We start from the raw sequence: 26,939 nt of genomic DNA, 5'->3' as shown, positions 1-26,939 counted from the left end.
AAATCATGGGATGTGTAGGAATCGAATGTGACGGGTGCCCCGACTGGCAAGAAGGACATTCCGTTGAACCTGTGTAAACGCTTCAGAATTGCCTCCTACCTAAAAATATGCATCATATCTACAACAAAGAGAGGAGAGCTCAAAGAGCTAAGGCTCTAGTAAATAAACATAAAAACACACCGGCGCATAAAGTAGCGTGCGTAGACGCGGCTTGCGGCAGAGACAGGGCTGCGGTATCGAGGGTGGTTGATGACGACGGGTGCGTTAAGATAGCGTGCTCCACGTGCACGAGGGGCGCCTGTACAGCCGAGGAGGTTGCAGTAGCGCTCGCTTGTGCGGGTACGAAAGCGGGAGTCATATTAGGCGATAGCAGATTAGCTGTCCGAAATTTTAGAAAAGGGAGAAGTCCAAATTCTACTCAAAAACCCTCCTAGGAGGGACACAACTTTTATTTGGGTTCCAGCCCATGAAGAAGTCCCAGGTAACGAAGCCGCTCACGAGCTCGCCCGAGCACTCTACCACCGGGCAACTCTAGAGCAGCCGGTTCCAAGGATCAAAGATAGCATCATCACGTACAGGGAAATTGTAGATCATTACAATGCCGAAAGAAATATCTTTCCGCCTCCGCATCGGTCTCTCTCTCTGGAGGACGCTCGCATTTCGCGGCGCTTCCAGGGAAACGGTTACACATCACCATATTGGATCTATTTAACTCAGACGAGGGACTATAACGACGCCTGCTGCAAAATTTGTGAGGAGAACGGTATGCTAGACCATTTAATATGGGAGTGTGCTGGCTCCCCAGGGGCCAAGGAAAACATTGACAGTAGAGAAGCCTGGGAGGCCTTGCTCCAGAGCGAGGCTGAAGAAAACCAGTGTCGCGCAATCTGCCTGGCCGTTGAGGCCATGAAGACTCACCGTCCTCAATGCGCGGAGACTGCTTCGTCCCCCCCCCCCCTACCTGCGTGTAGGTTAAGAGGCAGGCACCCGAGCTCGGTGGAATAATAAAATTTTCAATCAATCAATCAATCAATCAATCAATCAATCAATCAATCAATCAATCAATCAATCAATCAATCAATCAATCAATCAATCAATCAATCAATCAATCAATCATGTGCAGGCTGCGGTAGATTTGCGGGTGTTACATTGCTCGAGGTCGCGGATTCGATTCTGACCGCGGCAGCCGCATTTGGCAGGGGCGAAATAAGAAAAAAAAAACACTCGTTATTCTTAGATTTAGGTGCACGTTAAAGAATCCCAGGCGAAGAAAATTAATCCGGAGTCCGCTATTACGGCGTGCCTCATGATCCGATTGTGATTCTTGGCACGTACAGCCCCATAATTCAATTACAGTTTAACACTTCTGCCACGATGCGATGTGGCGTGCGAGACAATGACAATGCTAACATTCTCTTGCGCCATGAACAGTGGCGCACAACGACGCCTCAAGCCAACACATCTCGCTGATTGTGTTCTGTGTAATGCGCAGACAAACAGCCGTGGTGCATGCAAGGTAACGTGTGTCATTGACAGTGGCAACCCACCACTCTTGTGTTGGACTAAACGCTGAAAAAATTAAACATTAGCTGTGAACATCACCGCTAATTATCACAAATCAAAGCAAAATGCACGGAGAACTTCGCTTACATCGAGTCCAACAGTGTGTGGGATGCGTATAATATTTTTTACCATTGCTTTAATGCACGTTCTATTGGAGCGTAGACATCTTGCTCTAAGTGGACGAGTAGTGGTTGCGCCTGTTATACTATACTAGTTGCTTACCGTGGATGCTCAGATGGACACGTCCGTAAGTTTCTGTAGTTTGGAAAGGGGCAAGTTTTCCATGTCAGTTGTTAACTACTGAATTGACGTGGTTAGCAGTGTAACATGCTACTCCCTTACACCAGCGCAGGGTAGCCAGCCGGTCTACACAGGGTAGCCTCTCTCTTTTTATCTCTCTCTGTATGCCACCGCAGTTCTTGCGATTAGATTGCACGCGATTATGGCAAGGTAGGTGACTGTGTCAATGATACTATTCACAAAGCGCATTTGATTGCAATACTTGGTGTTTCATGACACGTACACAGTGTTCTTGAAGTAGTGATCAACAATAATATTTTGTTAGTTGGGGCATTTGTTATTCTTTTCAATAGACGTGTCTAGTCGGGACTTTTGTCTCATCAGAGAGGGATGGAATACAAAGTGTCAGGGCGGGACCATGTGGAAAGTTGCATCGGAGGCACAGAACAAGCCATTGTACTGCTACCGTGACAAGAATGGTATACGATGGCCTTCCTGGCTTGAAATTTGCACTGGATTGTTCAGACGACTGCTAAGATTGCCTTTACAAAAATTAGGCACAGACCTACTATCCAGACTTCCACAAAAATGAAAATGGTGTCATAGACTGTTAACCGCAGTATTCACGGACAAAATAAACGCGCTGTTAAGCGTGGACTTTTCTCAAACACACTGCATGCATTTTGAGATTAAAATGGACAGTCAGATAGATAGATAGATAGATAGATAGATAGATAGATAGATAGATAGATAGATAGATAGATAGATAGATAGATAGATAGATAGATAAAGAAAGGCAGAAAGGTCAACCTGAGCGGTTGTTCTAGTCTGCTACTCTGCACTAATAAGCAGAGAAGGAAAGGGCAAATATAGTGGTGAATGAGGGCGAAGGGTAGACTGTAGTGAATGCAACATTTGCAGTTTTCCCAAGTGAGTGATAACACCCCATATTCTTGTACCTCTCCCACCAGGTGGCGCTAGAAGTGGTGGGCCGAGCGTTTGAGCGCACTGAGCGCGAGGCCAGGGTTGTGGCCTGCACTGTGGTCACGCTGAACGCCTATGGTCGGGTGGTCAAGCGCTGGAGGCAGCTGTTCGCCAATGACGTCACAACCATGACGTACGATCGGGAGAACTCGTCCCCTCATCGCCGCCGCTTCGCTACCAAGGCGAAAATTCTCGTGGCGAAGACGTGTCTCCTGCCGAACACGAAAGAGCTGAAACAGCTGCTGCGGGACTACCTGACGAAGTTCCATTTCCGGTTGCACGGCAAGACCTACAGCCTGAGGAAAGGCGTGCTACAGGGCGGCCACCTATCCGCAGACCTTGCAGACGTCTACATAACGGCGATGCAGAGGCGACACCTGCAAGAGTTCGGCGGCGCGAGCGGAGAGCTCCTCGTACGCGCCACCGACGACTTCCTCTACGTCACTTCCGACGAGGAACGCGCCCGCCGCTTTCGAGATACGTTCTCGCGCGGTTTTCCGGACTTCGGGCTCTTCTCCAACGCTTCCAAGGTGCAAACGAATATCGAGGATGCGGTGGATGGCGACGAATACGACGTCCGCACGCCGGCTCCTATTAGACAAAGAGCTGATTTCTGTGGCTACGTATTCGACATGACTACGCTGGAAGTGTTCCGGGAACCCATGTCTTCGTTTCCGGTGGAGTGGGTGGTAGAGAAACCAGAGCGTCGAGCGGGAGAAGCTCTAAAGAAGTACCTGCAGCCCTGGCACCTCCCCGTCTCTCCCCTGGCGATGGATCCCGTGATCAACTCGCGGGAATGCGTGATAGCTGGCGTCCTGGACTCGTTCGTCGCGCTGGCCAATCGCTTCTTCTGGTCGGTCAACGCGATGCGCTACGTTGACGAAGGCTACGTGACCGAGGTGGTTCTTGGAATCCTGGACAACTTTTTGGTCAGAGCTCTTCGGTGGGCGTCTGGCGAGGGCATGGAGCTCTCGCTTCGCGACGAAGAGTTGCGGTACCTCTTCCTGTTGGTGTTCGCAAGGAAGGCTGACCGCAAAGCCAGTTCAGTGGGGAAGCGTCTCGCAGAAGTGGTTCGCCGTGTTGGCAAGGAACTGGCGCCGATCTGCGATCTGGAACACTTGACTGCATGCGTTGAATTGGCTTTGTCTTGATCACACTTGATTTCTTAAGATGTACGTCAATTATACAATTTCATGGCTTATACATGTCCAGTTTATGGGCAAACTTGCACGAAGTGATGTAAGGCATAGATAAAGATTTTAGGTTGTGGATAAGCTACGTAAAGTTAGCACTAAATACTTCGCTGGCATACTTCTGCGAACGTTAACTATCGGTGCTCAAACAAATGCTGCTTTGGCAATATATATTGTGGTGTCAGACTCACAGCGGCTGAGACGAACTACTCGGAATACCGTAATCTGAAACGCCAAGTGCTTCACTGTTTCGCGCACAGTCGTAGCGGGGCGCTACCGCATTTGAAAATTGATATGTGACTGCGTACAGGCAGCAGACCTATCAGCATCATAGACCAAAACAGAAACCGCACAATGCTTAATTCAGTGTTTTTTCTGCGACCGCGGGATGGGGGGCGTATGACGGCGCATGACTTTATGCCATGCCACCTTCGGTATGTAGGGTTTGTGTCGCGGCAATTTCTGGGTGGTGGTACGTTTACCGGCTGGGCTTTCGCCAAGAACTAGCGAGTTCTACTGACAGACACAATGGGAACTTTTGGCCGTTGTACATTCGTCTTTTTTTACCCCGCTTAGCCCTAGCTTTCTTGTTCAGGTTTTGCTGTTCATGTTTTCTTTTAAATTGTAACCACTCAATATTTTCCCGTCGAGTTTGCTTTGGCGCTTCGTTGCGCGTTGACATTTTCTAGCCTTGTTCAGAATCAGCAATTCGAATTACTGACGCGGGCTCACCAGTGCTTGACCGCGAACTGTCTCACCGTGACTTCGTTCTCAGGTGCATTTCTTACATTTAATAATTCAATAAATTGTTTTCTTTCTTTTTTGTTGTCCAGCTGTGTTTGTGTGAGCGCATATTGTTTGCTGGTTGTGCAGATTTGTCGCTGAGCTGGGGGCACAGCAGTAACCGTAGGATTAGCTCATGCCGCTGTGTTCCAAGGATAGTAGGGTCATTGGTTGACCCGTAGGGTCTGTGAATGAGCATATTTGGCCTGTGGACAAGCCGGATCCGGACAATTACAAACTCCTCACGGTAGGTTGCTTGGGTTTGTTCAAAAATTTTGGACATTGCCCCCTACACAATTTGTTGAACTTAACAGCGAATCACCACTCTAAATCAGCGGGCAGCTCTTTCAAAAATTATATCTCAGAACATATGCTGAGTTTCCGCAGGTATTTGTTAGAAATGTCGAGAGGGCAGCTCCTATTACATTTCCACATGCTCTTCGTCGACACTTGGCACTGCGTTATAGCAGTGTTTCGGTCAGGACGAGGACACTCCTGTAACCCAGTACTAAGTTCCTACTTAATGCCATAAATGCGCATGCTATTATAAGTACGCTCTCAACGGTATTTTTGGAACTTGTTGAAACTCGGCTGATCTTTCACTGATCTTTTTAGTTTTGAAAATGCTGCATAATAATTACGTTGGTGCATTGCGATGAGGTTTAATTAACAGATTGCCAAAGGAGCAATGTTCAAAATTTCTGTGCATGCGCAGGGAAGGAGGCAGGCGTCTCTTTTATTTGAGTTAGTCTTTGGGATCAGCTGTGCTCGAACAAGGGATGTCTTATAATGTAGTCGACGTTTGCAAGGGGACTTTTCTGCGCCACGGTGTCTGTGTCAAAACGTTGGGTCCGGCCTGAGGCACTACTTCAACCAGTGTTGGTCACTTCCATTCTCCTATGAACTTCTGTCTCGTTTGTGCTGTCATTGGTGAGGAGTGGCCACGTTAAGAATGCCGGCGTCAGCGTCATGTCGGAAGCAAAAGTACAATTTATCTTTGCCGAGGTGTTTTTTGTTTTTCGAATGACGTGAACCTGTGATGGGTTGGCTACACAAGCTGTAGAATAAAGCATCTGGGAATCGGCGCTATTCCTGCATCTGCCAGGCCTCTGTCCTGCAAGGCTTTGACCTAGCATGAACGCCGACAATACATGCTGACAAATGAAAGCCGACAGAACCTGCCTCTGCTCACTAATACTGACCCAGAAATACTTTCGCAGACTGTCTACTCACATTCGCGTGCATTCACAGTCGTCGGCATTCACGAGTGGGGCTGAAGGTTGTGCTCTACTCGCCAACACTCACTCGCGTTCATATTCACTTTTTATTCACACGTACTGGCACCCACTAACACTGGTACTCACTCGACCACTCCCCGAAACTCGTCCACTCACCGACTGTAACGTTCGTATTCGGGTGCACTAAAAACCACCGTCACTGACTCCCTCCCATTCGTACTCACCTTAACCTGCACTCACCCTCGTTCACTCTCAGGTCCACCCACGCCGTTATTCACTCACTCACGCTCCATTCCTCGTCTGTGAAATCAGTGGGGAGCGAAAATGAGTCGTCTATACTCGGGAGTGAGTATTCAGACTTGCGCTTAAAAGGACGCCGAAGACCAACATTATGTCAGCTGAACCTGTTAAAGTACACTTTCAAAAGTCTGTTCCCACTCGGCAGTAGAAGACTGATTAGTACTGCGGAAAGAGGAATGTAGGGTCGAAACCTCGGGCTCGTACTCGCTTGTGAAGCGACGAATTCCAAAAAACTTTTCGCCTGCTTGACAAGTTTTGGCACGGGAAAGTTATCTGGAAGCTTGCTAAGTCCAGTATTTGGTTCCTTTAGAAAGTAGCACAGGACTTGCTTACCTATAAAAAAATTGAAGATCCCCGAGCAGACGCTCTCAAAATCTGACGTCACGGTGAGGTGGCGCGCACACTCCCGATGGCGGAGGCACGTACATGCGGTGGGTATTCTTTAAAAGGTTCATGTAACGTCCATCCCGTTCACAACGCAGGCCGTCGCAAGGCAAGATCATTGAATATACTGAGGCAAATAAACAAGGACAAGATCGAAGCAAGCTTCGTGGACGCAGCTGCGTACCGAGACGGCAAGGCTTTTGCGGTTTCCGTCGTGGACAAGCTGGGCAAAGCCATCCACTGTGCTTCCGTCCGGACGACGAACCCCGAGGTGGCCGAGCAAGTGGCCGGTGGGAGGGAAAGGGTGTGTGGGGATTCGAAAGTGGCCGTCAGGGCATTCCAGAAAGGCTGGGTAGCGCGGCAGGCAATTCACATCCTGAAAGGTGCCAAGCATGGCGTCACCTCCATACGCTCCATCGTTTGGTTCCCTGTCCACGTCGAGGCGATTGAGGGGGTTCCTCTGAACCTCAACGAATCTGCCCACGAGGATGCTAGTAGTTTTACCGACCGCGCTGCCCTCAGATCAGGCGACTCTCTCGCAGGACACAGAGACGCTCTTATCACGCACAATGAACTTAGTACACAATGAACTTAGTAAATTCTTTTACTTAGAGAGAAGAGTTTTCTCGCCGCCTCGCTCCAAGCTAAGCAGGCCGCAGGTGGTCACGCTCAGACTCTTGCAAACGAACTCCTACCCAAATCCTTCGTCCCTTAACAGCATATACCCGAGTTTTATCCGAATCGTTCTTGCGTGCCCTGTGGTGAGGTTGAAACGTTGCCTCAGATACCCTGGGAGTGCGGATCGCTGGGCCCGAAGTACACCAAGGAAGAGTGGGACGTGCTCCTGCGAAGTCCTGTCTTTGAGGACCAAATCTTGGCAGTCCAGCGCGCCCGCGATCGGGCCGGCAGACTAGATCTGTCAGTCCCGTCGTGGGTTTAGCCAGGTGAGGGTTTTATCGCGTTTTACTGGACCCAATAAAAGTTCTCACTCACTCACTCACTCACTCACTCACTCACTCACTCACTCACTCACTCACTCACTCACTCACTCACTCACTCACTCACTCACTCACTCACTCACTCACTCACTCACTCACTCACTCACTCACTCACTCACTCACTCACTCACTCACTCACTCACTCACTCACTCACTCACTCACTCACTCACTCACTCACTCACTCACTCACTCACTCACTCACTCACTCACTCACTCACTCACTCACTCACTCACTCACTCACTCACTCACTCACTCACTCACTCACTCACTCACTCACTCACTCACTCACTCACTCACTCACTCACTCACTCACTCACTCACTCACTCACTCACTCACTCACTCACTCACTCACTCACTCACTCACTCACTCACTCACTCACTCACTCACTCACTCACTCACTCACTCACTCACTCACTCACTCACTCACTCACTCACTCACTCACTCACTCACTCACTCATGTAATTCGATGTATTCGTGTACGTGATAGGATACGGCAATGAAATAAAAGAAATGGGGCACACTAACACTTTGACCTGTTGCCTGTTTATAATGCAACGAATAATAAAAAAGGTATCTTGAAGCGCCGCTTCCTAAACAGGGCTTGAATTAAATGCGGGAGTATTAGATTATTTTGGGACTTCGGAACCGGGCCTTAGCCACGGTGGCGTGTCTGACCCTGGATATGGTTTAATTCAAACAAAAAAAGAAAAGAAAGACTTGCATTTTCACTTTCCTTAGTAATTCCGTGTGTAAATTATCTTCATTCCTTCCTTTAGAAATCGTTGAGAGGTATTTCTCTTGAAATATAATCACCACCGTCGCCTGTTCGTGCTGCTCAATTATAACGCTACTCACTTATTCGCAGTACTTTTTTCTGAAGTCAATAAACTGTGCCTACAACCAGTCATTTCTTTCTGAACTCGTCCCCATTATGGCGCATCAACATCGTGTATCGCGACGACGCCTGCCTGTCCTGCGGCCAGACCTTCACTCTAGCTCACACGCTTTGGGAGTGCGGGTCGATATACCCCAAGTTCATCAAGGAGGAGTGGGACTCGCTATATATATATATAAACAAGAGTCGCCATCCGTGCTGCGTCGTATTAATGTCGCACCCGCGTATACTTCTGAGCACCGTCTGAGTTGTTGCTGCTCATCGTACTCGTGGTTCACACCCACTATGGGGGGATCGGCCACGGAACGGGTGGATTATTCCAGGTTGTAGGCAGAGATAACCTTTCGGGACTGCTTGGAGTAATGGCTGTTGAAAAGGTGAAATTGCATGTTAAGTGTAAAAGCAAGAATACTATGAAGAATCAGCAATCGTTTGATTTAAAAAAGCACATATAACGAGGAAAAGATACAATTTAACGGGATGTTTCGCTTGGATCTCGTCGTCCTTCGGGTGAAGGTGCCACTTTTTTGGGGAAATTCGATCGTTTTTGAATGATTTATTCTGACTTCTGTTCCCCTGGAGTATGGCATGATGCCGTCCATTTGTCAGAAGGAGCTATTGATTGATTGATTGATTGATTGAAAACTTTATTGTTCCACCGAGCTGGGGTGCCCGCCTCTTAACCTACACGTAGGTAGGGGAGGAGGACGAAGCAGTCCCCGCGCGTTGAGGACGGTGAGTCTTCACGGCCTCAACGGCCAGGCGGATTGCTCGACGCTGGTCGTCTTCAGCCTCGCTCTGGAGCAAGGCCTCCCAGGCTTCTCTACTGACAATGTTTTCCTTGGCCCCTGGGGAGCCAGCACACTCCCATATTATATGGTCTAGCGTACCTTTTTGCTTACAAATTTTGCAGAGGGCGTCGTTATAGTCCCTCGTCTGTGTTAAGTAGATCCAATGTGGTGATGTGTAATTGTTTCCCTGGAGGCGTCGCCAAATGCGAGCGTCCTCCAGAGAGAGAGACCGATGCGGAGGCGGAAAGATTCTTCTTTCGGCTTTGTAGTGATCGACAATTTCCCTGTACGTGATCATGCTATCTTTTATCCCTGGAACTGGCTGCTCTAGAGTTGCCCGGTGGTAGAGTGCTCGGGCGAGCTCATGAGCGGCTTCGTTGCCTGGGACTTCTTCATGGGCTGGTACCCAAATAAATGTTATGTCCCTCCTGGGAGGGTTTTTGAGTGGAATGTGGAGGGCTTCTTCCGAGATTCTCCCTTTGTTAAAATTTCGGATAGCTAATTTGTTATCGCATAATATTACTCCCGCTTTTGTTCCCGCACAAGCGAGCGCTACTGCAACCTCCTCGGTTGATGGCGACGGGTGCGTTAAAATAGCGTGCTCCACGTGCACGAGGGACAACAGAAGGAGCTAAAACTGACGCTGACGTCAGCGTTCTCTCTTGACAAATCAACCACCGCGGCTATGTGTTGTGACAGAAGTATAAGAAGAAGAAGAAGAAGAAGAAGAAGAAGAAGAAGGAAAAGAAGAGCGCAGGTCGGAGGCCTCGTTTCTGAACCCACAGAGGATCGAGATCCGTCATGGTGCACGCAGAAATAGAAGAGGAGACCACTGAGGAAGGTACGTGGAAAAAAAAAAGAACCTGTTTCGTCAGAGACGACGTATCTGGGGGGCGAGCTGTGAATCTGCAGCTTAGTGTTGTTGCGAAAGCTGATTGCCGGCACATCTGTATAGAAGGATAGCGGTTATCCCGATTAGCGACTGGCCTTAGTGACCGATTATAGGCGTGAAGTTCTGGACATCCGCATGTACTCACACCGATAGTGCCTTCTTCCCTCCCTCTCCTTTGTTCCCTTAAACCCCTTCCCCTGTTTAAGGTAGCGAACCGGTCGTGCGTTTGGTTGACCTCCCCTACCTTTCCTTCCTTCCTTTTCATCCTCCTCCGTCCCGATGAGCAGTTCCAGCAGTTGAGAAGTGAGGGAGCCGCCGAATGGCGCTTCATAGTAGTACCGTTTCTGGAATGGCCGAAGAGCAGGCGTGTCAGTGATTTTTAACAACGGTGATAAGTGTCGCGTAGTCGCGCGGGAAGTTATGCTTTTTCCTATATCCGTCCACGAATAAAGGGTTTTGTGAATTGCCACGAGCGGGCCCTACGTGAGAGAATTTATTTTCCTCCCCGGGTCAAGAAATAGGGGGTTGTGAGCTTTTTTTTAAAGTGGACGCTGAACTGGATACTGCTGAAACTTTTCCCCGCTGGTGGTACGCAGAACGAGGGCACAAATGCTACGTTTGCGAATCGCGCGGTTACTCCCCAAGAAGGTAACAAATTGTTCGTATGGTAAAGCCACGTAGTGATGATTTTATGAGATACATATACACTGTACACACATACACACACACACACCCATAAACTAGCGAATGAAAACGAACAATGGAATACACTCGGGATACTGTATGCACGTAGCGTAGAAAAAAGTGTGTTTCCAGGATCTAAACAGCAAGCGACGCTGGCTTACACTTATGTCTAGCTGCGCATATCTTATTTAAAAAAAATTTCCCTCTTTCCCTAATGACGTCGCCTTCGCAGCCATAGCATCAGTCTACCTTCAGTGGCATCATGCGTCTGCCTCGAAGAAGATGGAAGATGTCGACCGGTACACCTGACCTTCGGGCCAGCTGTGTCGAACGGAAAGAAAATACCGCTTCGTTTCGGGTTTTGGGTTCAACGCACTCTGATTTCGTTCCGGTCCAGTTTCAGTTCGGAGAATTAAAATTTTATAACGTTTTCTCGAACTGGTTCGGCACGGTAAATTTAATCCTGTCCTTTCTTGGTCGACACAGCTACACTACGCCAATGACTTGTTCGCATGACGCTTGCGCAAGTCTGGTCAAGAGGTGAAAGGAGTGGGCTTCCTGGCCTATGGTTGGAGTAGAAATTTACACAGGTGTTCTAATGGTGACATATTCTAATGGACTTAAGCTAGAGTTCTAAGCGTGCGGCCAATTAGCTAAACAAGCCCCCAGCTCCCCTCTCCTCGACAAAATGCGAGGTGCCTTTGCAGCGATGCCACTAAACGGGTCTGTTCTCGCCCGGCAATGCGTCCAGAGCCCATAGACGTATTCCAGGAGCGGCTGATCTTGTTCGTGGCCCTGTTCACGGCCGTGTCTCTGATCAGCGCCACCGTGATGGGAGTGGCGCAGCTGCTGAAGCTCGAAGTGCGGCGGCCGGGTGGTCACACGCTGCCGCTGGAGGCGAATGACACCGCGGACGCGTCCGACTGGAGCGTGGCGGCTGGTAAGTTCGAGGCCATCTTTCACTTAATGTTGACGCGGCTTATTTTTATTTGGTTTATTTTCCTCGTAGGGTCTGGCATTACGGAGACGAGTGGCCGGTGTGAAAAAACAACAACAACGTATTGAACAGCGCAGTAGCGTTAGTACAAGTCGTTAACGAGGGCTTTCTTGATTTCTTTGGTATTGACCAATCGAAACAATGGAAAGGGGAAGGTGGTTCGAGTCGGCACTTGTCGTGGGAATCGAAGAATTGAAATGAAGGTCAGTGCGCCAGCATGGCACGTCAGCCTCAAACTGACGATCGTTGCTGGAAGAAATGTACGATGGTGGTAACAAAGAAGTGTCGCCTAATGTTGTAATGATGAATTTTATGAAATAGAGAGAGAGACGGCAAAGCCTTATGCTATGTGACAGGTTTGGCGCATCAACATTGGACTGGAATCAAGATTTGAAATCACACCTACTAGTCGCGAGTAGTCAGATAAAAAGAATGCAGCGAATAGCTGTTGCCGATCCGGATGTGTATTTCTGGAGCAACAATTGCTGCTCCAATGCAAAGTGCTAGGCCGTGCTAGGCCTTCAAGACGCGTACAAGAATTGATAGAGGGAAATTTGGCGCTACGGTCCGCGTACCCCAGTTAGTATGGATGTTGAAACGGTGCGGGAATGTTGGGAAAGTAAATGAATTCGGCGAAATTTCGCCCTTCTGGCTTGAACTCGGCCATTCTGATGGAGGCGGAATGCAAGAACGCTCATGTACCGTTCGCTGGGTGTACGTTAAAAACCCATAGGTGGTCAGACTTAATTGCCAGGCGCGCCACTATGGTGTACATCATAACAAGACCGCGATTTCGGCACATGAAGCTCCAGAATTAATGTCGCTTTTTACAGCGAAGCTGATAAGGGCTGCTTTTCCCGCTTTCGTGACCGCATGTAGAAAAAATCCCGAAGATAGTGTCCAATGCTGGGTCGACCCGTGGCAGAAGTCACTCAGGCGTTAAGAACTCCCCATACGTGGGCGACCCAAAAGATAGTACTACTAATACTGGGCCGATACGTGGCGGAGGTGAAGCAGGCGTTAAGCACTCCCCATACGTGGTCCGCTCCCAAAGATAGTGCAATGCCGGGCCGAACCTTGTCGGAGGGCAAGGTAACCATTAAGGGGATCACATACACAGCTTTGCTGGTCATCATTTTTCACAGATGGAAGGGCACTGAGTTTTTTCTCTTTGTCTCTGAACGACCTCCTTGGATTTTAGGTCAACCTTCCCGAAGCTAATTTTACGTCTTGAATTTGTGCAAGCTAATAATTAGTCCCCTTGAGCCTCGCATCTTATCACTTAGGTTTGTGTAGCCTTTAAAAAAATAGTTGCAGGCTCGGAGCATTGAAATGGCATGTTGCTGCACGAGTTCTTTCATTGGCTCCGGTATGCTGATGCTAAATATGCATGGTACGTAGACGCAAAACAATCAGTAACCTGTGCCCACAAAGCGCTGTATTTATTTATTTATAAATACTGGCGATCTTAAACAAGATCTTAGCCGCGTGGTACACGAGTAAGCTTACAGAACAAAATAAATATAAAAATGGGGAACTGCACTAAAAAATTACCGACGATTACGTTACTTCCTAATGCGAAATTTGAGCGCAGCAAATAAGCTGTTTCACCTTTTCGATAGATTGAGGCAAAGAAATCGAGCAACACATGTATGCGTTATCACAGACTTTTTTTTTTATTTTTCACACGTATTCCTTTAACAAAGACTCCACTAACAGTTCTTGACAGTCATGAAGGAAGCTTTGTGGTCGGAGAAATAGACTGATATATGTTCGACTTGGTACGAGTCTTACACTCACCGCATTAAGTTGTGGAAGGTGCCCTGGCCTCGAGGGATATTTATAACCGTTTGTTGTCGAAATAACAACCAAAACAAGCGCGAACGAGACCGACCCAACAGAACCAAACAGGCGCGGGCGAGAGCTGTGGCGCGAGCAGACGATAGTACGAAACGAGCGGATCGGCTGAGACCAGACACGAGTGCGCATCGAGCCGTAAGGAGGGTCCGCATGACACCAGCATCGCGCGCGCACGTCACTGAAGGGGCCGCTCTCATTGGTCTCCGCCATTCGCGGCTCGCGTCCTTCGTCTCCCACTCCAGCGAAGGGGGGCGGAGCTGGTTACGAGGCCGACAACGCCGACGACGACGCGAAACCCAGGAACGGACGCCAAAGAGCTGCGCTCTAAAAAATTCTGCACACAAGCGCTTCACACAATCGCAAAAAACAGGCGCAAAACAAGCACTTCAACGTTACTTCAGCGATTTTTCCAATCATACAGTCAAACTGTACTATCACTAACAATCTCAGCAAGTGCAAAAATGATAATGAGTTCTCTGCTACAGTTTTAGTGGCCAGCTTATTCCAGTTTTCTATAGTTCTAGGAAGAAAGGAATATTTGAAGCAGTTGACACGTGTTGTAAATGGGGCTACAGTTAGTCAGTGTCACTGTCTGGTAGCGTAACCTGTTGTATAGGTGATAATGTGAGACGTGTCGATTTTCTAGTGACTATTTATTACTTTGAAAAAGAATTTTAATCGACATACACGATTTCTATCACTTATAGAAGGCTCCTAGATAAAGGGTTAGTAATAGAACTACGCCCATGTGTATTGTAGAATGCATTTTGCTGTAAGCTTTCTAGCTTTCCAATATCGCTTTTAGTGAACGGGTTCCATATAACTACAGAATATTCGAAAACGGGACGGAGGAGTGTTTTTTTATGCCAATAGACGTACTGTTGGTGTGAAGAATTTTAATACGTGCCTTAGAAAAAACAACTTGCAGCGACAGTTTGCTATTACTGTGTCAACATGCTTTGACCAGGAAAGATCCTTTGTTATTTACAAGCCAAGGCAATTATATTGTGTTACCTCTGACAAAAAAGCGTTTTCTGTGCCATAGTGATATAGCGGTGGCTTCTTTTTTAAAGTTATCCGTATATATACTGTCTTTTCAAAATTATTGCACATCCATTGTTTACACCACTGAACTACTTTATTAAATTCCCTGTTTAAGCTGAGTTGGTCTTCTTCCGTTGTTACTTCATGGTAAAGAACGCAGTCGTCAGCGTATACAGCCTGATTTTAACAGACAGTTTAGTGACAATATCCTTTATGTATAACAAAAAGAAAAGGGGGCCCAGAACGAATTCCTGTTCGAGTGAACAGGGATCCGTTTTGAACGGACTCATTGAACAGATCCCGACTTTCTTCCAGTGAACAGCACTCGCTCCGAACCACGTACGTTTGGAGGACGCGACGCCGCAGCCAGAGAGAGAGAGAGAGAGAGAGAGAGAGAGAGAGAGAGAGAGAGAGAAAGCTGGGGCGGTCTTCCGTGACCATTCTTAGGGCAATTGTTTCAGCTGAAACGGCAGCAGTCTCTTCAACGCCAACATTCCATTTTTTTTTGCGATGCTTCGGGGAACTGCTCTGTGGCACAATAACGTGTGCTTTCTTTGTTTTTCAATAGATTCAGAAGATTAAGGGATGCTGAAGAATAATAATAACTTAATCTGTGTTAATAAACTACCGATCTAAAATGCTCAAAAGCTCAGCCTTATGGCGAGAGGAGGGTGGACAAACCGGCAAATACGCAAAAAATGAAAACGAAGAAAAACAAGAGTGGGCGCGCCCTCTCGCAGTTCCAGCTCCAGCTTCCGTAACGTCACAGATTTTTACAACGGCTCCTAGGGTTTTGTGAATCGCTTTCGGCAAAAGTGGACCAGGTGCATCACAAAGGAACAAGAGGCTGTGTCCAAATCCACGCTTCAGTAGAGGTCGCCTCCGATCAAATGAAACGCGTCTCGAAGGCTATGCTTTTGCGGGCTGCATGCACCGGCAGTGATTCGAAGCTGGAAACAAGTCACGGCCCCCATGTTGCAGACATTACCCGTTTGTTTAAGGTAGAAATTTAACAAAACGTTTACGCTCTAGAACGGCCCCCAAGCACAAAAAAAGTAAAATTTGTCACGTCACACTGACGTATACTGGCGCGTTCCTGTGCTAAATTCAAGAAAGTGAGGTTTGGCCTTCTCTTTCTCCTCTAGCGATCAACATTTCTGCGTCATTGAAGCGTCATAACAATGAAAAGTAGCTTTGCAATAAAACTGCACCTTTACATAGACCGATTTAGTCGTTCCTCTTTAGGTTACCTTCGCTCCGTTTGTTTTTCCTTGACTTGAACTAAATAAAAAATTTATAATATAGGTCGTACATGCACATATGTTGTAAATAGGTGATAACAGCTAACGGGTGCTTTTACCTGCTCTGTTCCTGCGAAGCTATCTTCCCAGAAGTGGAGGCTGTGGTTGTGCCTGAAGAACTTGTTAAGCCTTTTCCGGTTGACACGCCTCGTGAGCGCTATTGTTATGCGTTACTAGTGGTAATCGGAGACCTATCGGGTCTTGCTAATTGCAGCTGCGTCTCCATGGCGACCAATCCACTACGACCTGCTGCTGCACCCGCGAATGGAGAACCGGACGTACGACGGGTACGTCCACGCCGTCTTCGAGATCCAGCACAACGCACGAAAGGTGATCTTAAGAAAATATGACAAGAGTTTCACATGAAAGGCTCATTAGTTGTGACATTACAGCCATTTGACTTTTTCACGATATGTCATGCTTCGCGTGGTAATGTGACGGTAATTTGCGGTCACTGAAATAGAAACACGCGTTCACAAAAGCAGTTCCATATATCGTTTGTTGTGCCCTTGCAGCAATTAACATCGCCTTCATTAACCCCAAAGGTCTTGGGTTGCACTCGCACCCGAGGTCCTGGGTTCGAGTGCTATAATTAACTATATCATAATTAACTGTGCCTTAATCAAGCCCGCCTTCACTAACACCAAAAGTCGTGGATTCGACTCTCACCAAAGGTCGTCGGTCCGAGTGCTTTCATTAATCACATAGTAATTGATTGTGCCTTAATTAACATTGCCTTCATTAACACCAAAGGTCGTTCGTTTGTAGTCTTAACGCCAAAGGTTGAGGCTTCGTAGCTTTTTTATACCATCGTGTGGTCATGTCGACAATGCCGCGTTTTCCGCCTCATGAGCCAATTAATGCTTTCGTATAAAAAAAATTTTTCACGACTTGGCGTCATACACATTATCATATGATGTGCTTTGCCATTTGCAACAACAACAAAAAAGCTATCTACTCCTCTCATCAGAGATATTACGATCCATTGCCCTTTGAGTATCTTGTACTTGTGATTCTAAACAGCATTAGACAATGTATTTCTGATGCCTGTCTGATGTCACATTAGGAATGCATAACGTTCTTATCAAAAACTCATCGTTCATTTTCATAGGGGTCGAGCCCCGGCCTCATAAAGAATGTCTCGCAAAATTTCTTAGCTGTCTCTACGTAAGCCTATAAGAAATGCCTAAGTCTTTCCCTACACGAAAAAAATGAAGCCAGTCAACAGAAAAGTCATGTCTGATTTAAGACCAGGCTCATTCCTGTGCTTTCGTTTTCGCATAGTACGAAGTCATAAGAAGTTCCAACTTAAAAAAATAAAGTAACAACAGTTCTGATCCGAAGGCACCGAATGGCCCATTGAGCGAAAAAGCCGGTGGTTGTAGTCTGTAGCAGCGAAAAGGTATCTAAATTCCCATTGGCTGCGACGACGCCACGCCACTCTCGCTCTCCCTGTTGGAAGCCGGCGCGCGGTCCGTATCTCGCATGTCTCACCCACACTGGGCTTATCTGCAAAGCGCGCCTGCCGGACTTGGTGGCCGCTGCTGCTGCCTCGGTCTCTCGTCGCGCAGGATGTCGGTGCCACGCGGCGTTGGCACCGCAGGCTGCTGCTGCTTTAGAAGGATTGACATTTGGTTGGCGAGTTGGTACTGGTTGAACATCTTGAAACCTCAAGAGAAAAGTATATAATAGCTGTGTCTTACCAGTACTCGCCTACGGGGCAGAAACCTGGAGGCTTACAAAAAGGGTTCTACTCAAATTGAGGACGACGCAACGAGCTGTGGAAAGAAGAATGATAGGTGTAACGTTAAGGGATAAGAAAAGAGCACATTGGGTGAGGGAACAAACGCGAGTTAATGACATCTTAGTTGAAATCAAGAAAAAGAAATGGGCTTGAGCAGGACATGTAATGAGGAGGGAAGATAAGCGATGGTCATTAAGGGTACGGACTGGATTCCAAGGGAAGGGAAGCGTAGCAGGGGGCGGCAGAAAGTTAGGTGGGCGGATGAAATTAAGACGTTTGCAGGGACGGCATGGTCACAATTAGTACATGACCGGGGTTGTTGGAGAAGTATGGGAGAGGCCTTTGCCCTGCAGTGGGTGTAACCAGGCTGCTGCTGCTGCTGCTGCTGCTGCTGATGATGATGATGAACATTTTGAAGGGGCAGCGCAATGTGACGAAGACAGAAGGCAGGAAGACACGGGACAGCGGTGTGTGTTCCTTCCCTCTGTCTTCGTGATATTGCGCTGCCCCTTCAAGATGGTATTGCTTGTTGGCTTGGGCAGCACGTACCACCATGGTACATTGCCTCGTAGCGCAAAACTCGAAAGACTGCTCAGCGGCGTCCAATTGGACACTAATGCTTTCGGATTCGCCACTTATAAGAAGAGCTTAGGTGTTCCCGGATTTTTCAAGGAAGCCATGTTGCACTGTGCAGAGACATCAGTTTTTTTTCTCTCTTCTTTGAAATGTGCGAGTGTGGATAATACATAGAGGTTTGATATATATGGTCTGATGCGGAAGACACGAACGATGTAGTTTAACGCCCCAGTGGTTATTTCAACAAACCTTCATTTTGAATATGGAAAGATAGTGACATGCTACAGGGCGAATTCGTGGAGTACTTATGCAAAAAGTTGAAGTTTGCCCGTGATGCGAAGTAGTGAAGTCGATTTCTGGCGCAAAATTACACGCAGTAAGTTTTACCCTGTTCAGACTTGTTTCGGTTGTAGTAAATATGCACGGATGCACCCCAAATAACAGTCTACTTTCGTGAAGAATAACACTTTTTTTCAATGGAACTCGGTTTCACAAATGAGCTGTTCTTATCTTATTTTTTTTTGCAAACGAAGAGAAAAGACGTATTGTCAAGAAAAAGAAAGAGAATATGGTGTACACACTGTGGCACTGTGTGCATACTTGTGATCAACGTATTGCGCAATCATCCGCCGCGGTTGCTCAGTGGCTATGGTGTTAGGCTGCTGAGCACGAGGTCGCGGGATCAAATCCCGGCCACGGCGGCCGCATTTCGATGAGGGAGAAATGCGAAAACACCCGTGTTCTCAGATTTATGTGCACGTTAAAGAAGCCCGGGTGGTCGAAATTTCTGGAGTCCTCCACTACTGCGTGCCTCATAATAAGAAAGTGGTTTTGGCACGTAAAAGCCCATAATTCAATTCAACGTATTGCGCAACAGTGAAAGCATGCTTGTTGCGCGCGAAAGCCGAGGCGAATAAAAAGAGTGATAAAGAAGAGAGTTGCTGCGATATTTCAAAACGAAAAAAAAGAAAATTCTGGTGGAATACATGAACGATCACTGTCTCTGTTATGTGGGAGACATTATAGATTTGTAAAAGTTAAAAGAGATATATTTGCACGAGTTTTGCGCCTTTTTCCACATACTGGCTGATATCTACGGTTTACTTGTGATACATTCTTTGAATACGCAAGTTGTGTGCATGGTGGGTGAGCTATGCATTGTAAGTAACCAAACATTGGTGTACGTGTTCAAGACATTTTTCAAGAGACGCTCAAGAGACTAGCAGTAGGGCATAACGCAGCACCAACACGCAGAGTAGTTTAGCTCACAGGAACAAGTATCAAATGTTTATGTTTTGTTCCGTGCACCCACTCTCCCCTTTCACACGCTTGCACGCAAGCACGCACGTACGCAAGTGTCTGTGTGTGTCTAAGTACTTTAATAGTTCATTGTTAGCTACTGCTGTCGATTGAATACGTCCCTACGGCCGGCCTAAAGTAGGCGTTTTTGACGGGAGATGACGAGTGTTCGACGCATTCGCTGCACCCAAAGCGCCTCCGAGACGGATTTTACCGCCGTTAGAGTCACTATTGCCGTCGCCATTTGAGTCGGGCGCGCACGTGAGGGCCAGCCAAGTGAAATTATTCCCGTGGTCGTACAGAAATGCACGAGCGCAGGCCGGAACCTTCGGTCAGTATTGATTTAACCGAAAGATCGAATTAGCCATAGTCGAAATAACAACATATATATATATATATATATATATATATATATATATATATATATATATATATATATATATATATATATATATATATATATATATATATATATATATATATATATATACATATATATATATATATACGAGAAGAAAGGGGGTTGACCGAGGGGCCCGATTTGTATTAGTCATATCATAAGAATGTTAGCATATCTTATGATATGGACTATATATATATATATATATATATATATATATGTGTGTGTGTGTGTGTGTGTGTGTGTGTGTGTGTGTGTGTGTGTGTGTGTGTGTGTGTGTGTTTTACAGCGTCTTCATTCTCTTTCACTCGACGTCACTCACTTCACGTTTTCTACTACTGCTCAGATCGTGCTCGACTGCAGCCGGAAGCTGGAAATCATGACGACAGTGCTCCGCTGGCAGTCGTTTCCCGTGCGCGTCACACGCGTTCTCCGTGACGGCAGCAAGATCGTCATCGACACGACTCACCTTCTCAGGAAGGGTCGCACGTAAGCAGATCGTTTGCATCGATGCTGTCGAAAGCGGTGTTCCACAACGGTTTTCGTGTGTGCGAAGCTGGAAGGCTACTGGGGTGTGCGCCCGCGCGGTGTCTTTGTCAAATGTCAGCCAGAGACGAGACAGCAACTCGGCTTGCGTCGAAGTCCCGAAGCGGCCGTATGACCAGGGCACGAGCCAGAACGCGCACCCGGATGCCGTCGTCGGCCGCGAATCATCACTGAGAACTGCTAGCAGCGAAGTCTGGGCCATGTGAACGCGGTGCTAGACGTCGGCGTCTGTAGAGCTGGTAGAATGTGCACGAATGGGCCGCGGTCGTAAAGGAGAGTGTAGAAGCACTATGCCCGGGTATAGCGAAGTACTTAAAGCGGCTTGGTTGAATACATTCCGGGCAGTAACAAAACAGACCCCCAAAAATATCCGAAGTGCGTGAGAACCACAGCTTCGCTGTTTTAAGTTCTTTAGGTCTTACTCATCACGTTTCTCGATTTCTTGGGGTCTGCTACCACCTCCCTTCGGCGTGAAATTTTCAGTCAGAGGAATTCAAGATGGCGGCCCCCATAGTAAATTGATATAGCAATCGAATTGGTGATTGATTGGTGACGTCATTAGTATATAGAATTGGTGATGTCACTGATATATCCAATATAGACGCCAATTGAAGACGCCACCAATAAATCCAAGATGGCGGCCTTCATAGTTAATCAATAGCAACCCAATTAGTGATTGATGACGTCACGTGACTGACGTCATAATCCACGATGACGGCCAAATTATGGTGCCAATGATGGCATCGTAATCCATTATAGCGGATAGAAGTGAACCCACGTGATTATGACGTCATAATAAAAATGGTGGCATCGTTTCGGAATCTAAACTCTAGCCAAATTCGGGTGCCAACTACGACGTAATGGCCCAATATGGCGGATAGACGTGAACCCACGTGATTATGACGTCATGGGACGAAATGGCGCCATAGTTGCGGTTTCCCAAATTCAAGATGGCGGCTCTTGGTGTGACGTCATAGCCATGGTGGCGGCCACTAAAATTATTTGTGCCCGCACAACCCCCTAGCCGGGCGCCCGAAGACTCGCGGCAGTTTTGTCAAGACTCGCGGCCGACTTGCTGTCAAGGTCTGCCTCGTGGTTGCGGTAGGATATGTTAACCACGTGGGTGGGCTAAAAGATGGCGTTAAGTTTCGTGGCATCGGGCCATTTATTGCTCACGCCCAAGCGTTCGTAGTACGACAGCCAGTCTCCAGATCGTTGTGACCCGTGCCACTGAAGATGGTGGGGTCCTTTTGAAGGGGGTGGCGCACTGGTAACAAGAAACGTGGTCGAAGCTGGTACGGTCTGTCCGGCGCCGCCGGGCATGATGGAGCGTAGCGTCGGACTTCTGAGTTCCTGGCTGGACGAAGGAGCAGCGCGCCCATCCAATGCAATGGTGTTCATTGCATCGTGCAAATGACGCCGTACGCTCGGCTAAGACTTTGCCCAATGCAAGATAAATCCCACATAGCTTTCGCGATGCGATGCCGGTGAAGCGCGTGCTTTGCTCCTTGAGAAAGGAAGCATGTGCCTGCCGCCCAGGTGTGACACGGTCGCGACTAACAAGTGGTGCTAGGAGCATTCTCGTGAACCTCTGGTTCCATGTTATAAAAGCAAAGCTCACACGTGGCAGTGAAGAATGAATAGAAATAGCCGTAGCACATGCCACACCTTCGTGTACTTGGCGTAAAATCGCTCCTTGGGACCGCGTGTATCTACTTGTGCTGTATGATTCATTCCTTGGGAAAATAAAGCGCTTGCACCTCTTTCCCTCCGTCGTATAATAGGCCCGGCACATCTGGGCCCACCAATGTTTGCAATTCGACGCATTATAATACTGCACATTAAAATACTGCACTTTAAGATGCCGCGCACATACGGACACATGCATCTTCAGCAACGACGCAGCCACACACATAATTACTAAGCGCGTATGGAGACGCCATGTCAGGGAAAGGGGGGGGGGTAAGGCAGAAAGAGCAGCAGCAGGTGGCAGCGCTCCTCTCAACCGGCGGACCGTGACGCAGTTGAGAAAAAAAAATCAATGCCCAAGTACAATTTGCGAGGAAAGTGCTTAGTGGGGCCTTATATGCGCGCTTGTTTGTCCTTAGTGTCCTTTTTTTTCTTCAAGAAGAGTTCGTAGCAGAAAACCGCGGCACCACAAGTGAAATTTGGGAAGAGCCCTGTCAAGGGGAAGTGAGCGCGCGTGTACGATTGACATAAGATGTACCTCAAGAAGTTTACATGTCATATTTACATTCTCAATGCATTCTCAATGTGTTTCTCATTCAATGTGTTGTCTCAATTTTCTCAACATTCTCAATGTGTTCACATTCTCAATGCAGGTACAACCTCACCGTGCAGTTCCAGGGCCGATTCGGCCGGGAATCCGGTCTGGTCATGAAGCGAGATGGCAATGAAGTTGTTTTGCTCATGTTACCCTGGTGAGTTTGTCGCTAGGTATCTCATCCCCGAGGAAGGGTTAGTTTCATGAGTGAAGAAAAGGTCCACGAGAATTCGCTATGTACTCGTAGCTAGTTCTTTTTCCCACAAGCTTTCGGCTATAATAGTTTGAAGTTAGCGGAGGGGCCAACCAATCAGACAGTTCGCGGGGATTTTCGTTTCACTGTCTCAATTGTCCATATTGGTAAATTAATTGTTATATTATTATTAAGTGACAGGAGTTTATTGTCTTGATAATGTCGAAAATATTCAATTTCATTTAAAGCTAGCACCAAACGGCAGTGACGTCTTTGCATAAATGAATCTACTTACAGTGGCACAGCTGATACGTACGTTGTGTAGTGGTCGCATTTCAATAGGGGTGTGGGAATTGTAATTTTTGATGCCGAATCGAATACGAAACGGACAGTGCCAGAATCGAATCGAATTCAACACGGAATAACTTTGGAATAATGAACAGGCTGTTTTCACAATCATTTGAAAGTGTTGTTCACATGCAAGCATTCATAGCGTTAGCAAGTTTCTGTCATTACATTGCACGTTATGAGGCCTCGAGAGAGATTGAGAGAAATCTCTTTATTGAAATATAGAGGATTCCAGGCCATCAAATTTGAGGGTGAAAATTCACTGTCGTTCCACTTACTTTCTACAGCGAAGCTATATATATGTGGCTAGTCGATTCCTCCGTCTGTCTATCGGTCGCCTGTGCGCCGAAAACTCCTCCGTCGAAACCGCGTGCGTATGCCCTCCCCCCCCCAAAAGAGAGAAAGAGCCGCGCGATTAGCAGCTGCCAGTAGTGACATCGTTGCTCTCTGGAACAGCTGAGCGGGCGTGCAGCAGTTGCTCTCCGGCTCCGAAATGGGTGGGCCACGCGTCATACGTACTCCTGAGGAGCACGCAGCTTTCGATCAGCAACGCCGCGAGGAGAACCAGGAACGAGCTCGTCAATGCCGTGCCGATGCTGCAGCCCGGGCACAAGAAACGTCTCGTGCTGCCGAGCGCAAGCAGCAACTGCGTACCGGGGATCCGGCAGCTTACCAAGCCGTGCCGTCGTTTAATGAACCGTCGGGATTAACCCAGTGATAAACACCGGGGCCACACGTTTGGGCTTCGCTGGTTAACCATCTGTACGGAGTGCTTGGATGCCGATTTTTTAAAACCAAACGCCGATTCACGCATTGAAGCGCTAAAGTAACTTGACCGCCAAAGCATTTCATCGCAAGATTTGCGAAACAACTTGACCGCCAAAGCATTTCATAGGTAGGCCACGCGTCATACGTACTCCTGAGGAGCACGCAGCTTTCGATCAGCAACGCCGCGAGCAGAACCAGGAACGAACTCCTCAACGCCGTGCCGATGCTGCAGCCCGGGCACAAGAAACGTCTCGCGCAGCCGAGCGCAAGCCGCAACTGCGTACCGAGGATCCGGCAGCTTACCAAGCCGTCGTTTAATGAACCGTCGGGATTAACCCAGTGATAAACACCGGGGCCACACGTTTGGGCTTCGCTGGTTAACCATCTGTACGGAGTGCTTGGGCGGCGATCTTTTAAAACCAAACGCCGATTCACGCATTGAAGCGCTAAAGTAACTTGACCGCCAAAGCATATCATCGCAAGATTTGCGAAACAACTTGACCGCCAAAGCATTTCATCGCAAGATTTACGAAATAATATTTGGAAACTGGTGTCAGCCTGAGAATTCGTTCCAAGTGGATCCGCTTTGCGAATTTCCCGGCAAGAGTTTTACATTGCAGTATGTTTCGTAAGGTAACTAATTAAAAACGTAACGAGTGATTTTTTTTACTTAGTCGAATATGCTCGCGTGCAAATAATGTACGCCTGTGCGATCAATGTAGCTTAACGATTGGAATTGCGCAATCTGTCACAGGCGATAAAAAAAAATTCTAAAAGTCTTCGCAAAAGCATGTGGTTAGGCATAGTAGGTACAGTAATAGAACAATTTTAACAAACACAGGGCGGCACACAGTAACAGTGGACTGTGTAAACTCGAATAAAATTAGCCGACTATCACATCAGAAACAAATGCAACAGAAATGATTTCAGCGTTCGCTTGTAATAACGCGAAAGAAATCATGTGCCTGCAACCAGAAAAATAACGTCTTTCCAATTCAACGCACCTTAAGGTGAAGTATAATCAAGCACCAAGGAAAACAAAAAATGAACGTTCCTCGATTTGTGAAACAGCCGATTCTTCAAGCGCCCCGTCATTCTCGAGAAATGAATTTTCCAATTTCGGAATCGCGTACAAAGGAATTAGCCGCCGTTACAGCGATATTCTGCAGTGTATCTGAATCATAGCCAATCCCCTGCCCCATGCATCTCCCATGACTCTGCAGGAAGCTGGACGCTCACGTGAGCTTCCCGTGCTTCAAAGATCCCGGATGGAAGACGACCTTCGACGTGCGCCTCCTAACGGACGAACACTTACGCACCTCCTCAACGGCCCGCGTAATGAACGTCTCGACGCAAAGCAACGGCACCGTAGTGCACGTCTTCCACAGGTACACCAGGGGCGACAGGACGGGACGGTGGGCCGTCTAACTTAGGTCGAGTATTATGATTAGCTGGGATCTCGTGTCGCGACTGTGCCTAGAGTACAGGCGAGCTTCATTATTTTTATGCGTTGCATATTGCAATCACTCAGTTCAGCCCTTGGGCGCGGCCGGGCAGCCACCATTGACCTTGAGCGCAACCACGTGACGTGACGTGACGACAGCCGGAGGAAAAGCTGGGCCCCAACTCGCGCGGTCGCGCGCGGCCGCAGCCACCACCTGACTCCCGCTCCTCCCGCTAGGGGCCATGCGCCGGCGCGTGACGTCACGGAGGAAAAGCTGGGCCCCAACTGGCGCGGCCGCGCAATATGCAACGCATTCTTGGCTTAACCATGCTAAGCCTGGCCATTTTTGTTCTTTCGCTTAGAATCCCCCTCTCCCCTTTTTTGACGTTGTAAAAAAAAACGGCGTGCATTTTGTGTGTGTAGCTATTGACTTCACGCATCGGGGTAGCCCAGTGGCTATGGCGTTGCGCTGCCGAGCTCCGATGTCGTAGGTTCGATCCCCCAGCCGCATTTCGAGGGCGGAACGACAAAGCGCTAGCGCACTTAGATTTAGGCGCGCCTTAAGGAAACGCAGGCTGCCGAAATTATTTCCGAGTCACCCACTACGGCGAGCCTCACATCGTGGGTGTGCTTACAAAACGGCAGAATTTTTTTGTAAATAATTTTGCTGATTTTTCTTTGTAACTACTGCAAAGGTTGTTTCGCGTAGCCTTTATGCGCTAGCCTTACGCTGTTGTATTATCGCTAACGTTTCCTTCTGTGGCGGTCTTGCTGAATGGTGGCATCCTCACCTCTCTTTAGTTTTGGTTAGCTGTTATTTGACCTTGTGTGTGTGCGGGTGTGGGGGTGTTGTCGTTTCACTCGGCCGCTATATAGGTGCGAGCATGACTGCCTTTGTGAAACGCCGCGCTTGGCAAATCGCAGAACGGAGCCCATGTCGGCTTACCAGCTGACCGCCATCTTCACGAATTTCACCATGGTCTCCCACGAGAGGTTCAACTTTTGGACGACCGCTGCGTGAGTATATATTAGAGACCTTTAGCTTTTCGCTTTTTTAGCTTACGCTATTCCGGTAAACGGGAGCGGTTTGGGCGGATTACCGGATGGTCGGGGCGTAAACGTGAGCGGCCGGAGCCGCCTGGTGTTGTAGAGCTCAACCAGACAAACGCATAGCTAAAAACTGCA

General features: G+C 47.9%; 2 protein-coding genes across 4 annotated transcripts in view; both read left to right on the top strand.

Annotated features, from left to right (window-relative positions):
- The window catches only part of LOC135904182 (telomerase reverse transcriptase-like), a 62,670-nt gene extending 57,869 nt beyond the window's left edge, over window positions 1-4,801 (top strand). For all 3 annotated transcript variants that reach the window (XM_065434812.1, XM_065434810.1, XM_065434811.2), the window contains exon 4: window positions 2,775-4,801. In XM_065434812.1, coding sequence (XP_065290884.1) covers window positions 2,775-3,938 — 1,164 coding nt within the window. In that variant the 3' untranslated portion in view covers window positions 3,939-4,801. The remainder of the gene's footprint in view (window positions 1-2,774) is intronic.
- A 5,283-nt stretch (window positions 4,802-10,084) lies between these two features.
- Window positions 10,085-26,939, top strand: part of LOC135904222 (thyrotropin-releasing hormone-degrading ectoenzyme-like) — a 49,279-nt gene continuing 32,424 nt past the window's right edge. Inside the window, exons 1-7 of the mRNA XM_065434859.2 lie at window positions 10,085-10,215; window positions 11,702-11,890; window positions 16,367-16,482; window positions 20,518-20,660; window positions 23,060-23,158; window positions 25,534-25,698; window positions 26,679-26,771. Of these exons, the coding sequence (XP_065290931.1) occupies window positions 10,176-10,215; window positions 11,702-11,890; window positions 16,367-16,482; window positions 20,518-20,660; window positions 23,060-23,158; window positions 25,534-25,698; window positions 26,679-26,771 (845 nt within the window). The 5' untranslated portion in view covers window positions 10,085-10,175. The remainder of the gene's footprint in view (window positions 10,216-11,701; window positions 11,891-16,366; window positions 16,483-20,517; window positions 20,661-23,059; window positions 23,159-25,533; window positions 25,699-26,678; window positions 26,772-26,939) is intronic.

This window comes from Dermacentor albipictus, chromosome 10 (genome assembly GCF_038994185.2).
Source record: "Dermacentor albipictus isolate Rhodes 1998 colony chromosome 10, USDA_Dalb.pri_finalv2, whole genome shotgun sequence".
In the NCBI taxonomy this organism is placed as follows: Eukaryota; Metazoa; Arthropoda; class Arachnida; order Ixodida; family Ixodidae; genus Dermacentor; species Dermacentor albipictus.
Note: the sequence above shows the minus strand (reverse complement) of the source record. Positions and strands in the feature narration are given on the sequence as shown.